This window comes from Terrapene carolina, unplaced genomic scaffold (assembly GCF_002925995.2).
Source record: "Terrapene carolina triunguis isolate 2854851 unplaced genomic scaffold, T_m_triunguis-2.0 Scaffold53, whole genome shotgun sequence".
Classification (NCBI taxonomy): Eukaryota; Metazoa; Chordata; order Testudines; family Emydidae; genus Terrapene; species Terrapene triunguis.
Genome location: NW_020664404.1, coordinates 14,927,057 through 14,940,222, shown reverse-complemented (window position 1 = coordinate 14,940,222; position 13,166 = coordinate 14,927,057). Strand labels below are relative to the sequence as shown.

At 38.7% G+C, this 13,166-nt stretch overlaps 1 protein-coding gene across 1 annotated transcript; it reads right to left on the bottom strand.

Annotated features, from left to right (window-relative positions):
* Positions 1 to 44: 44 nt before the first annotated feature.
* On the bottom strand, positions 45 to 8,963 carry DKK4 (dickkopf WNT signaling pathway inhibitor 4). The gene is made up of 4 exons (XM_024203767.1): positions 8,847 to 8,963; positions 7,846 to 7,996; positions 4,851 to 4,997; positions 45 to 2,088 (listed from the first exon to the last, which is right to left on the bottom strand). The coding sequence occupies exons 1-4, from the start codon at positions 8,955 to 8,957 to the stop codon at positions 1,838 to 1,840; spliced, it is 660 nt and encodes a 219-aa protein (XP_024059535.1). The 5' UTR covers positions 8,958 to 8,963; the 3' UTR covers positions 45 to 1,837.
* Between the last annotated feature and the right edge of the window lie 4,203 nt (positions 8,964 to 13,166).

Sequence of the window (13,166 nt, the reverse complement as noted above, 5' to 3'; positions counted from 1 at the left end):
TATCTTTAATACAGACATGGTTTTTATCTGAATTTTAATTAGTCCCTTTGCTAAGGTGCTAAGATAAGTCTGCAGGGAAAATGAGGAACCAAGCAGCTCCCTCACGATAAAATTTCTCATAGATTAAATTGGGAATTGGTCCAGATTTTGTCTTCTAATAATAAATTATAGTCTGCCTTTTTCTCCCTGGGATACTAGATATCTGTGTTTAGAAAGCACAGCTTTTGTTTTATTACTTTCCCCTACAATTTCCGTGGAAAAATGTGGCTGCTTAACAAGGACAGTTACCATTAATGTATTCAATGGTGGCTTCTAAATAAGATATTGTATTTGTTTTTCATAAAAGTCAATGTACTTGTCATAAATTATATTTAAAATATTCACCATGGGAATAGATTTATCGGTGGCCAAGTTAGTAGGTGCAAAATAATGAATTAAATATCCCCTCTTGTCTCTGACAGTAACAGCATTAGTCCATGGGATCACTCTCTCCGCGTAAAGAAAACTGCATTTTAATTTTGATACATTTCCCTGAAGTGCTGCAAGCCAGAGGTCAAATCTGTAGACTTCACAACCATAATAAACTTTAAAAATCTGGAAACCATATCAGATTTCTGTTAAAACATGTTGGAGATGCTCAGCACAAAACTCAGCTATTTATTATTAAATATAACAGATGAGCAATTGCATAAGGAAACAGTTTGGTTTAATAGCTATTTACTGTATGTTAGGATCATAGCACTTAGGGAAAGGAATTAGCAGATAATCAAGTCCATTCCTATAGGTCTTCACCTCCTGCCCTGAACTATAATTGTGCACTGTAAACTGACTGCACATTTCATCTCAATGGTGACTGTTTAAGTGGCAGGTGAAATTTTATATTTTTAATTATACAGTCAGTAAATATGTTCGCAGACAGAGAACTTTGAAGTCTTTAGATGAGAGGTTTTATGACAGGTTTTGCATTGATAGCAATTAGAAGGTGTCTATCACTGTGGTATCTAAATACTATATAGAGAGAATGAAAAAAATATTCACATAGTACAGGCTAGGTGCAGTTTAAGTTGCAATATAACTTTCATTATAACCCCCAGTTTTTACTTATTCACCACTTTCACAAATTCCCATTGATGGTCTTAATGATTGTTTCCCTATGTGCAGTATCTTAGGTGTCTACTGCCTTTTGCCCTAGATAAAGCTTGTTCTCATCTCTGCTGCTCTATGTAAATAGTTTATGAAGCACTTTTTGATGGTATCTGACATTTACATGTGATTCCGTCATTGAGTCTGAGATGGAGCCAGAAGTGGAAACAGCTTTCTTCTGTGGCTCTGAACATCCTGGAAACACTTGGGAAATAATTTGACCCTATTGACAAGTAAATTGCAATTCCTGTGAAAGAATCTACTAGTTCCTTTAGTAATTTTTTTATATTAGTAAATAACTAAATAGTTGGAAACCAGCTGGAGAACCTCTGAATTTTTATACATGCTACAGCTATGATAGCTATAAAAAAAGGACCCTAGATAGTTGGTAAAAGCAGACAAAAAATCAAGTCCTTTTGTACTTCATGCTATCTGAAAGCATAAGCGATTTTTGTAAGCATCTGATGGCTACTTAGTGCAGCCCACAAGGATACAACAGAGCCCATATGAATGAAATGTACATCTAAGGTTGCCCAGTGCCCAGATCTCGCTTTGAGCTGGATGTTTCCTCCAGTGCAGGGCTCTATTGGCCTGTGGAAGGTTAGGGATAATTTTATAGAATCTTGCATAAATTAACTCTGGAGTAGACAGCAAATCCCTTGTTCTCCCTCTGGATCCAGTGTTTATTGGCTCTTTAGCTTCTTTGGCAGATGTTTAAGCGAGATCGTTGTGGCAGCCCAGTGAGCGGCGGTCGGCAAGACAAACCAGGGCCACAATCACAGCGTTGGAAAATTTCTGGACCTTGAGCAACATCTTTGTGTCCCCGGCGGGAACAGACCAGTCCTTCACGGAGAACTGGCTTACACATTTTGGTCCAGAAATGGCGAGCGCAGCAAAGCCCAAAGGCACAATCTGATGTGCGAAGGCAGCTTTCTCCCTCTTGACCTGCAGTAAGCAGAATAAAATGTATAACATACCCCATGTCTTTGAGGTTCTTGGCTTGAGCGGTGGGCACTGAGTCAACAGCTCAGAGAAAAGTTGCTGACCACAAAACTGAGGATTGCTAGCAGAGGGGTGGGACTCACTTCAGACCAGTCCTGATCTCCCCCATTGTGGAAAGCCCTCTGTCCTCCACTGCAAAGACCTCTAGCTGATCTTCTGGCTTAAAAATCAGCAGGCATGAGTTATTGTTAAACATCAGTCATAACTGTGGACAAGGCTTGCAAGAATCTTCCTTCATATGAGGATTATTTTTCCAAATGAAGAAGATCTTTGGGCTCCTACTCCCTCCCAGTTTTACCATTTTGAAATCTATCTGCTTTATTCACAAAAGAAGTTAGCAGCTAGTGTGGTGCCTATGGCACATTACCAACTGATAATGGCAGCTACAACTACTACTACAGTTTTTCTGTCTTTTTTTTTTTTTTTTTTTAAGAAAAAGCTGCATTGGCTATAGATTGTACACATAACCTGTCTATAGAATCATAGGACTGGAAGGGACCTTGAGAGGTCATTTAGTCCAGTCCCCTGCACTCATGGCAGGACTAAGTATTATTTAGACCATCCCTGACAGGTGTTTGTCTAACCTGCTCTTAAAAATCTCTAATGTTGGAGATTCCACAACCTCCCTAGACAATTTATTCCAGTGCTTAACCACCCTGACAGTAAGTTTTTCCTCATGTCTAATCTAAACTTCCCTTGCTGCAATTTAAGCCCATTGCTTCTTGTCCTATCCTCAGAGGTTAAGGAGAATAATTTTTCTCCATCTTCCTTGTAACAACCTTTTTATGTACTTGAAAACTGTTATCCTGTCCCCCCTCTGTCTTCTCTTCTCCAAACTAAGCAAACCCAATTTTTTTCAGACTTCCCTCATAGTGATGTTTTCTAGACCTTTAACCATTTTTGCTGCTTTTCTCTGGAGTTTCTCCAATTTGTCCACATCTTTCTTGAAATGTGGTGCCCAGAACTGGACACAATACTCCAGTTGATGCCTAATTAGAGTGGAAGAATTACTTCTCATGTCTCACTTACAAAGGCAAGAATGTATTTGAGTCACCTCATCCTCCCTTTCCTGAGTCCTCTCTTTGCATATGCGTGCTTGTGATTTTCTCTTAAATTGTAAGTTCCTTGAGAAAGAGATTATTTCCTCTCTGTGACCCCATTCCTACAACCATTTAAGCACATGCATAAGTGTTTGCAATTTCAGACCTAGCATATGCTAATATAGTACAAATAATAATAGTAATAGTTCTTTTGAGCTTTTTGAATAACTGAGCTAATGAGACCTTATTGCCCTCTGCTGCTTTGGTTCTGTTTGATCCTTTTTCTAATAATGTCAGTTTCCCTAGGTTAATGTTGTTTTATGAATCTTAATTTTTGTATTCCCTGACTTATTTGTTACATATTTAATTCCTTCCTTTTAGAGATATTCATATTACGTTACCTGTAAAATGGGGATACTGATACTGACCTTTATTAAGCGCTTTGAAATCTGATGAAAAGCGCTACGTAAGAGCTAGGTATTATCTATTATTAAATACAAACAATGTGCTCTCTTACAGTTGTTTGCATTTTGTTTGCACTAGACACAATATGAAGACAGCCCCAAATAGTGGTATCCTAACATGAACTTGCATCCTGCAAGTAATCTGTGTTAGAAAATTGACACATGAGAAACTAATCTAACAATGTTTATTTCTGAGCAAGTACTAGCACTCTCAATTTAAATAAATAGAGAACAGCACATTGATGAATGTTTTTAACAAAGCCTGACCTCTTCCCACTCCTTTGCTAGTTTGCTAGCCATTAACTAGCAAAGTTGGTTTCTGACTTTTATGAAAGGTGATTTGTGATGAGCACAGTGTAAATTGCTAAGTAGATCCAGATTCCACGCTGCACTTAGTGCAGCCAGGGATGGGGAGTTGTACTTCAGCTTTGTGGCGCCTGGACTCTAGAACTGTTGGGAGCCCAAAGGCTGCAATAATTTAAACCTGGCTGTCCCTAGCTCAAAAGGTGGTTGGAAGCCGGGAATAGCCTTGGAATAAGGACACTCCAGCTGTGCCCCCTATGCTTTTCCTGATGAACAGGGAATTTCCAGATAACAGCCAAAAGGCTGGCTTAATCAAGTTTTGCATCACCAGAGCGGGGTCCAGAATCCAGTCAAAATATTCCTAGTGAGTAAAGAGACAAGGTGGGTGAGGTAATATCTTTTATTGGACCAACCTCTGTTGGTGAGAGAGACAAGCTTTCGAGCTTCCACAGAGCTTGAATATAAAAGATGTTACCTCACCCACCTTGTGTCTCTAATAAATCCTGGGACCGCTGTGGCTACAACACTGTATCCAAACCTAGTAAGTAACAGTTTATATTTTTACAGAAAAGATTTTATGGGGATTATTGTTCTCTGCATTTGTTTTAACATAATTCCTGACAATTTAATATTCAAAACATCTAATTCTGTGATTGGCATTATTATAACTTCCATGTAGGAAATAATGTGGTTATCCTCAGTGCATAATTTTAAAGCACGTTGGGACCAATCTGTTCATTTTCTTTATGTAATAGAATGGTAAGGGTCTCCTCCTTTTCCTAATGGAAGATAACATACACATGCCTCCATATAATTTTACTTTTCTAATCTGGAATATATTTCTCCTCCAAGATTGAATATAATTACTGGTATTTCTCAGCTTTTAGGCCCATTTTACCTTTATTGCTTGGAGATTTGACAAGTCCTTTTTTAGAGTTGTTTTCTTGGATCTGGTGTTGAGTTGTCCCTTTTGAATCAGAACCATCCTGTTCATCAGTCCTTCTTCCTTCTGTTGGGGTAACTTCTGCAGTCTGGCTGCAAACATCTGGTGTAAAGGTGGAAGGTTGTAATTTTGGACAGAAGCGCGCGGGGGGAAGAATGCCAACATAGCTGCTTTGAGACAACAAATGATCTTTTATTCCAGATGTGAAAATGTATCCAATTGCCTTCTCTCCTTCCCTCATACATCATACTTTTATAGGTTCATACCTGCGTAGATTTTAAGGATAAAAGGGATCATTATGATCACCTTAGTCTGACCTTTTGCATAACAGACCATAGATTCTCACCCAGTAACTTCTGCATTAAACCTATAAGCTCTGTTTGAGATATAGCAGTGGTTCTCAACCGGGGTAGACATACCCCTGGGGATACACAGAGGTTTTCTAGGGGGTACATAAACTCATCTAGATATTTGACTAGTTTTACAACAGGTTACATAAAAAGCACTAGCAAAGTCAGTACAAACTAAAATTTCATACAAACAGTGACTTGATTATACTGCTCTATATATTATACACTGAAATGTAAGTACAATATTTATATTCCAGTTGATTTATTTTATAATTATATGGTATAAATAAGAAAGTAAACAATTTTTCAGTGATAGCATGGTGTGAGACTTTTGTATTTTTGTGTCTGATTTTGTAAGCAAATAGTTTTTAAGTGTATCTTGGGGGTACGCAAGACAAATCAGACTCCTGAAAGGGACAGAGTTATCTTGAAAGATTGAAAGCCACTGAGCTATAGCATATCTTTTAGAAAGGCATCCAGTCTTGATTTAAAGATTTCAAGTGATGGAGAATCCACCATGTCCCTAAGTCAGTTGTTCTAATGGTTAATGAGCTTAATTTTTAAAATGTGCACCTTATTTTTACTCTGAATTTACCTAGCTTCAGTTTCCAACCATTGAATTTTGTCATGCCTTTTTCTGGTAGATTAAAGAGTCAGCTGTCCACTGTCAGAAGTCTCTTTCCTATATAGGAGTTGTAGGCCATGATCAAGGCATCTTCCGTTCCTCCCAACTCCTTTTCAGTATCACTGCCTTCCAGAATTCTGTCTCCCATCTTATAAGTGTGACCCTACATTCTTTGTTCCTACATGTTTGTGACCTTGCATTTGACACTGTTAAAACACACATTGTTCAAGTAAGCCCACCCTACCAAGTGATTCATGTTGGTCTATATAACTGACCTGTTCCCATCATTATTTATCACTCCATCAATTCGTGTCATCTGCAAACTTTACCAGCACTGATTTTACATTTCTTTTCAGATCATTGATACAGATATTGAATAGCATTTGGTGAGAACAGATCCCCATGAGACTCCCACTAGAAACACCCCTCCTCCCCTTAGGAGGAGGATTCCCTCTTTAGTTAGTGTCAGCTAATCCAGTTTCTAATCTATTTAATATGGCCCGTATTGATTTTTTTTTTACAGTGTTAAACAGAATGTCACATGGGACTCAAACACATTACAGAAATTAAAGATAGTTGTGTTGATATGATATATTTTATTAACCCAACTTGTCATTTCAGACACACACTATTATTTTTTAAGATCTATTTTCCATAAAACCTTGTTGATCATGACCAATTATGCTACCATCCTTTAATTCTTTACTGATTGGATCCCATACAATCCTTTCCATGACTTTGCCTGGGATTAATGTCAGACTAACTGTCCTATAGTTATTCCTGATCATCCCAGTTACACTTTCTAAACATTGGTACAACATAAGCGTATTTTCAAGTCCTCTGGAACTTTCCAGTATTCCAAGATTTGTTAAATCAATATTAACGATTCAGAGAACTCTGGCAATTCTCTAATCTTGGATGCAGGTTATCCAGACCTGATGATTTTAAAAATATTTAATAGTTGCTGTTCCTACTTACTGGTGGAATAGCAAGGATGTTAACATGTCATCTTATCACTGTAATATATTAAAAATATACAAAACATCATTGTACTACAGTAGAACTTCAGAGTTACGAACCCCAGTGTTACAAACTGACTGGTCAACCACACACCTAATTTGGAACCGGAATTACACAATCAGGCAGTAGCAGAGACCATAAAAAACCCAAAACACACAGATACAGTACTGTGTTAAACATAAACTATTAGAAAAATAAAGGGAGAGTTTAAACAAGATTTGACAAGGTAAGGAAACTGTTTCTGTGCTTGTTTAATTTAAATAAAGATGGTTAAAAGAAGCATTTTTCTTCTGCATAGTAAAGTTTCAAAACTGTATGAAGTCAATGTTCAGTTGTAAATGTTTGAAAGAACAACCATAATGTTTTGTTCAGTTACTAACAACCTCCATTCCTGAGGCGTTTATAACTGAGGTTCCATCGTACTTTCCAAACACAGAATTATTATTGAATACTTTTGCCTTTTTCCATATCATAATTGATATCTTTATAATCCTTATCTAATTTCAGACCTATGAAATTGTTCAGATTTAATTTGTTCCTGATATATTTAAAGAATTCCTTCTGATTATCCTTAGCCCTAATGGCCATAGAGATATATAGATATATATTTTTCCCCCATTGATACCTTTAGCTTCTTTTATTAATTGTATACAGTTCCTAACTACCAGTTTTAACTCATTACTATCAATTGCCCTATTCTAAATGTGTTCAGATGCATGTATAGGACTTTTATTACTTTATTTTACAGATGCCTCATGGTAAAGATAGTTGCTTGTTTTAAAGAAATGCTGGAGAGCTCGATGATCTCAACATTAGCAGGAGGTAAGGGAAAACCAGAAAAAAATTTAAAACAGGCACCGACCACTTTTGTGTTTAGACCATATAGATTATAAACATATAATTCTAATTTCTACCAACCTTTAAATATCATAGACACCAGATGATTATAGCTTACCATTTAGACAAATAGTCCCTGGGCAGCACATAGCATTACGCTTGCATCTTCTTCGTAACCCACGACAGGTAGCACAGAAGGGCACTTCATCTTCAGGCTTGAGGCAGAATTTGCTAGCATTACAGTCCTGGTCTGTTATGCACTGTGAACTCTACAAAGAAAAAATAATTTTCCTCAGAGGGGGAAAATGCTGTAAATGAGCAATATTTAGAATAGAATATACATTGCTCACACCCAAAAAAACCCCCAAAAACCTACTGCCCCCTTCATTGATCAGTCCAACATGTTATTTTTGGAATAATCTTTCTTGGGTCTGGTCTATGATCTTCCATTTGATTGGGAGCTCTGGAGGACAAGGTCTACACCTCTCTATCCTGTATTGGGCCCAGCACAGTTGTGATCTTCAGCAAGAAACAGTAAAAGCTTGTTAACAAAACTGACATGTTTTTAAAGCAGCAGTTTGTGCACATTTGTGTTTGTTGTACGTGCCAGTAGTTAAACTAGCCTAATGTTACACAGCAAATCACTTCCCAAATCAAGATTAGAACTCTAGCACTCTTTGCTCACCCCGTCTTGTACTCAGTGCATTAGAGCATAGTGCTCTGCTGAAGAGCTGATCAGTGCTGACAGGCCATCACTTGCTCTGACTTCATTTATATTTTAATAGGGTGATTTCTTGATGTCATTCCATTTTTAAAATGTTTCCAATTTAGAAATACACAACAGCTATGACAGTATTAAAATTCTATCTGCTAGGATGGTTGATCCAACTCCAGTTATCACATAGCTGCGTCTGTTGGGGTCAGGAACATAAGTATTTTTTGTTTCCTCTTAACAATTCTAGTACTTTCTGGGCCAAGCACTACTCCAAGCAGTTGTAACCCTTCTGTTTAAAAACTGAAATAAATCATAAGATTTTTGCAAAATATTACTAATATTCTGAGATCGTTTAACCCTTGAAAATTCAATTCAGGTCCCCAACTGACCCCCAGAGCTCTCACCTTTCTGGTGCCCTGCACTTCAGCTGAACTCTTGATGCTGTTGTAGTCTAGGACCAGGGCTACCAATGGGGAACAGACGCAGCTGAGCCCCAGCAGCAAGACTGCCACCATTCTTCAGGCAGGTTGATCTGTGTTTCCCCCCGTGAGTTCTACAGCGCTTACCACTGTTGTCTAAGATGTGCTGAAGCTTGAAAACAAGCAACACAGATTCAGCAAATATGGGATATTTGTGAATCTTTTTAAAAGAAAAAAATCTTGAATAAAAGTTGTTCTTACGTTTTACATCTCTAACCTAAGAGGAAAATCTGTGGAGAGGAGCTCTGTCCTTCCTGGGGTATTTATAGCCAAGTTTGCTGTCCTTTCCATCCCCTCCTCTCCTCATTTCCTTCCTCTTCAGCCCACACAGATTTCAATAAATCTCTTCAAATCTGTTTGATCAATAGTTCAAAACAAGGATTCACTAAAATGAGCAAGGAGGTAGGGCAGCAGCAGCCACCTCTCCTCAGGGGCTGAGCCACTCCTAATTATTGCATATCAAAGTTAGTTCAAAGGGACAGCAGAGGAGCAGGATGTTTGTATCAAAGGCAGACACTGTAATCACCTGCATTTCCTACCCTCCATAATCCCTTTGCAAAATGTTTTTTTCTAAGATCTCTTTTCACAGCTAATTGTGCTCCAAGAAAGAGTGATTCATGTTGGCCAGTCTGCCAATTACTAAACATTTATCCCTGGTATGGTGGGAATATAGAAAAAACTGTCTGGTTAGCTCTGACATCCAGTCACAATTATCACTTAGTTCAAGGCAGCTGCCAAAATAATCTCTGCTCAAGTCAAATATGTTTGGGAAAGCTTTCTTGCTTCCTGTAGTGGAACAAAACTCTTTGAAGCTAGTGTTCATTCAGAAAACTAGGATATGTATCTGCTTTGATCCTGACTCAAGTTGGGGGTGGGGGTGTTATACTAGTAGTAAAATCACAGAATTTTTATCTTCACAAAATGTGATTGGTATCTTTACTGTCATCTGTATCACATTGCCTTAACTTGAAACAATTGGAACTGGATTACAGATTTCCAGCTGATATATGCAGAATTTGACATGCCTCCAATCTCCCCAAACAGAAAAGTCTTCTTCCTCACTCAGAACTTTTGCCATTCAATTGTCATGTTGAAACATCACCCAGGACAGATCGGAAGCGGAAAGCCTACATGTGTGCCTTAAGCTACTCTATCCTAATGTTTCAAAGTTAGAAAAAGAATAAGGTACCTAATGTTTTTATCATTGTACGTTTCCTATCAACACTCCAAGTTAATAAATATGATCTGCATATTATGCCATTAATGCAGTTGATGTAGGACATAATTTCTCCTGAGTTCCATTGCAACTTGGCTATCAAAGGGTGGCATGAGTGCAGGGCTGGGAGTCGAGAATTCCTGAGTTCAAATTCTAGCTCTACTATTCACTTTCTCTGTGGCTTTTTGCCCCATTTCTCGATTATTAAAATGGACCTAATGCCTCTTCAGAATAATGTAATAAGGATATATTATTAAACAGTCAATGTTTGTACAGGGCTTTGATCACAGTTATATAAATGGTGTTAGAGGCCTCCTTGCCTCTGTTTTATAGTCAAAAGCAGTTTTTAAATTTTGTTTGCCCTAGATACTAACCAGGCTATTTAGTATACTTTAATAAAGTGATAGTTTTCCTAGGAAGTAGCCCCCTCAAACTCCCAAATAATTTAGACCATCATCCTTTTTGTATCACAAACCTACGTTTCTCACAAATAAATGAAATGATAGCTGGAATGGGTGTGGTTTTATTTTAGGGGGACTCTTCTTCCTGAGTGAGCTGTGTCTATCCCTTCACAAGTGGTTTCCCTATGGTCAATCCTTGTTCCCTCTTAGAAACACATTAGTCCTCTGGAGCAGCACAGATCCCTTTAGGAACATAAGTAGTGAGAACAGGGAAAGAAAAGGGGTAAAATCTTTTGCTTTTTTTAAGATGCTTTATTTCCCTGGCTCCAACCCACAATTTAAGTTCAATTTTGCCCTAACTAGCTTTCCTCCTTTCACACACCACCAGCTCTTGGGCATTCCTGCCACTCTTCCATATAATCTTCTACTTTAGCAATAGCTTCCAGCCAGCAGGGCAAGAAAGAGGCTCTTCTGCATTACTTCGCTCTTCCTGACCCACCCACTAAGAGCTGTCACACTAATTGCAGCAGCACAAGGCACTCCCTTTTCCTAGTGTCCCCAAGTCTGGCTGTCAAGGACTGTGTAGCCTTTTCTACACATAATTTTTAGCAATTCTCATGCTATTGGTTTAGTCCGAGTGTAGCTGTATCAGTGCTAGATCTAAGGTGGGAGAATTTCTAAACGTTTTCCATGTAAGCCAAGGCCTTCATCTTTGTGGTGTATTTCGGGAGGAATATTTTCCAAGTGATAGACTTCCTTCCATTAAATAGCCCACATCCACATTCCACTATACCCCCATGTAACAATCTCTAGATTTATAACTGCTGTTTTTTAAGTAGATTAAAGTAACCATAATTATGACTCCTGTCTCAAACAGTTTAAGAGAAATAAAACTGATTTGGAGGAAAAAAAAGTTTAAACAATCAAAGTTACTAGAATAAGTAATTCCTTGGCAGAAATTCACAGGAAATCTTTATTGAGGTAACAGATGAAAGGGAAACATTGATGAGCAGACAAAATTACAGGAGATATTTATTGTAACTTTTCAAAAGTGTGTTAGTCATAGAAATCAAAGTCAGTACTTGAAATAGTTTACAATTTAAGCTTAGATGTGACATGAGTAACAAACAATTTGGAGGGGTTGTAGAAGGGCCAGGGTAACAATATGATAACGTGGTTTATTACCTTAGGCATTTGTATGCCTTTTTCCTTCAGTTAGGAGGGAGAGAGTACAGAAGAGAACAACAAAAATGATAAAAGGTTAGAAACCCTGACCAATTAGGAAAGGTTAAAAAAACTAGGCCTGTTTAGTCTTGAGAAAAGAAAGATGGGGTGAGGAGGAGACCTGATGAGACTTCAAATACACCTCTACCCCGATAGAACACAAATTCAGATATAACACGGTAAAGCAGTGCTCCAGGGGGGCGGGGCTGCGCACTCCGGCGGATCAAAGCAAGTTCAATATAACGCGGTAAGACTTTTTGGCTCCCGAAGACAGCGTTATATCGGGGTAGAGGTGTATGCTAAATGCTGTTAGCAAATATGCTAAATGCTGGGCTTAATATTCAGCAAAGGATATTTAGGTAAGGAATTAGGAAAAACCTTATAAGGGTTAAATTTTGGCCATACTCTGTACACCAACAGCTTGAAGGGAGAGTGGTGTAGAAGTGCTACCATGGCTCTGAGCCATCAAACAACCCTTGTACGTGTGCAGTAGTCTCCTTGTGTCACAAATCCTAGCCAAGCAGCCCCTTGTGTTTGCTCACTGTGGGTCCCAAGGTAGGGGTCTCAGCAGGCTGCACTACTATTTCTTCCCTTTCTCCTTCTCTGGCACGTTTCCTGGGCACTGACTTTCAGGGAAATGGAACCCCTTTGGCCTCCAGTACCAGTGCTGAACCCCAAGATACCTCAGAAACTTAAACACCCTCTCCCAGAACTCCACCCTAAGATGTGAGCTTCTAGTTTACCATTTTAACTCTCTCACAAGGCTCGTAAATTTTAGCATGTAACACATCTGACTCTTTTCCCAGTCTCTCTCACAATTGTTCTTTTATTTAATCATATAAATCACAAGAGAATACAGATCAAACAAAATAGTAAACCCTGCAGCCTATTTCCCCTGCTTCAGTTTCCTCACCACTGCAGGGCATTCTTTGGCCTGGGGTCCAAGTCCTGGTGCAGGGCACTGCTTGTCTGCTGAAAAGTGAAATCATGTCCTCCAGCCCAACTTCTTGGTCCTAGGCCAGTCCATCCCCTTCCCCTCTCCTGTTCCAAGTTCCCCCTGTGTGGTTCCTTATTTAACCCCCTGGCTGGTCACCTGTACTGCTCCTGGTAAATTTCCACTGCTCCTACTTTCCTCCCTCTCTGCAAAGGAGGTAGAGTAAAACTGCTTTTTCCTAAGCTTTAGCTCACCTACTGTTCCAAGGGATCTGCACCAGAATAGGGTTGTTGAATTCTAACTATTCCCCATTGTATCTGTTCTAGGAGGATGTGACACCACCCATGGCAGCTAGGATGTGATTCATATTCACATAGAAGCATTCAAAAATACAGCAATTTTATAGTACAATATCCCAGTATCACCCATAAGTTGTACAGCTAGATACCCCAAATCATCACACCAGCTCT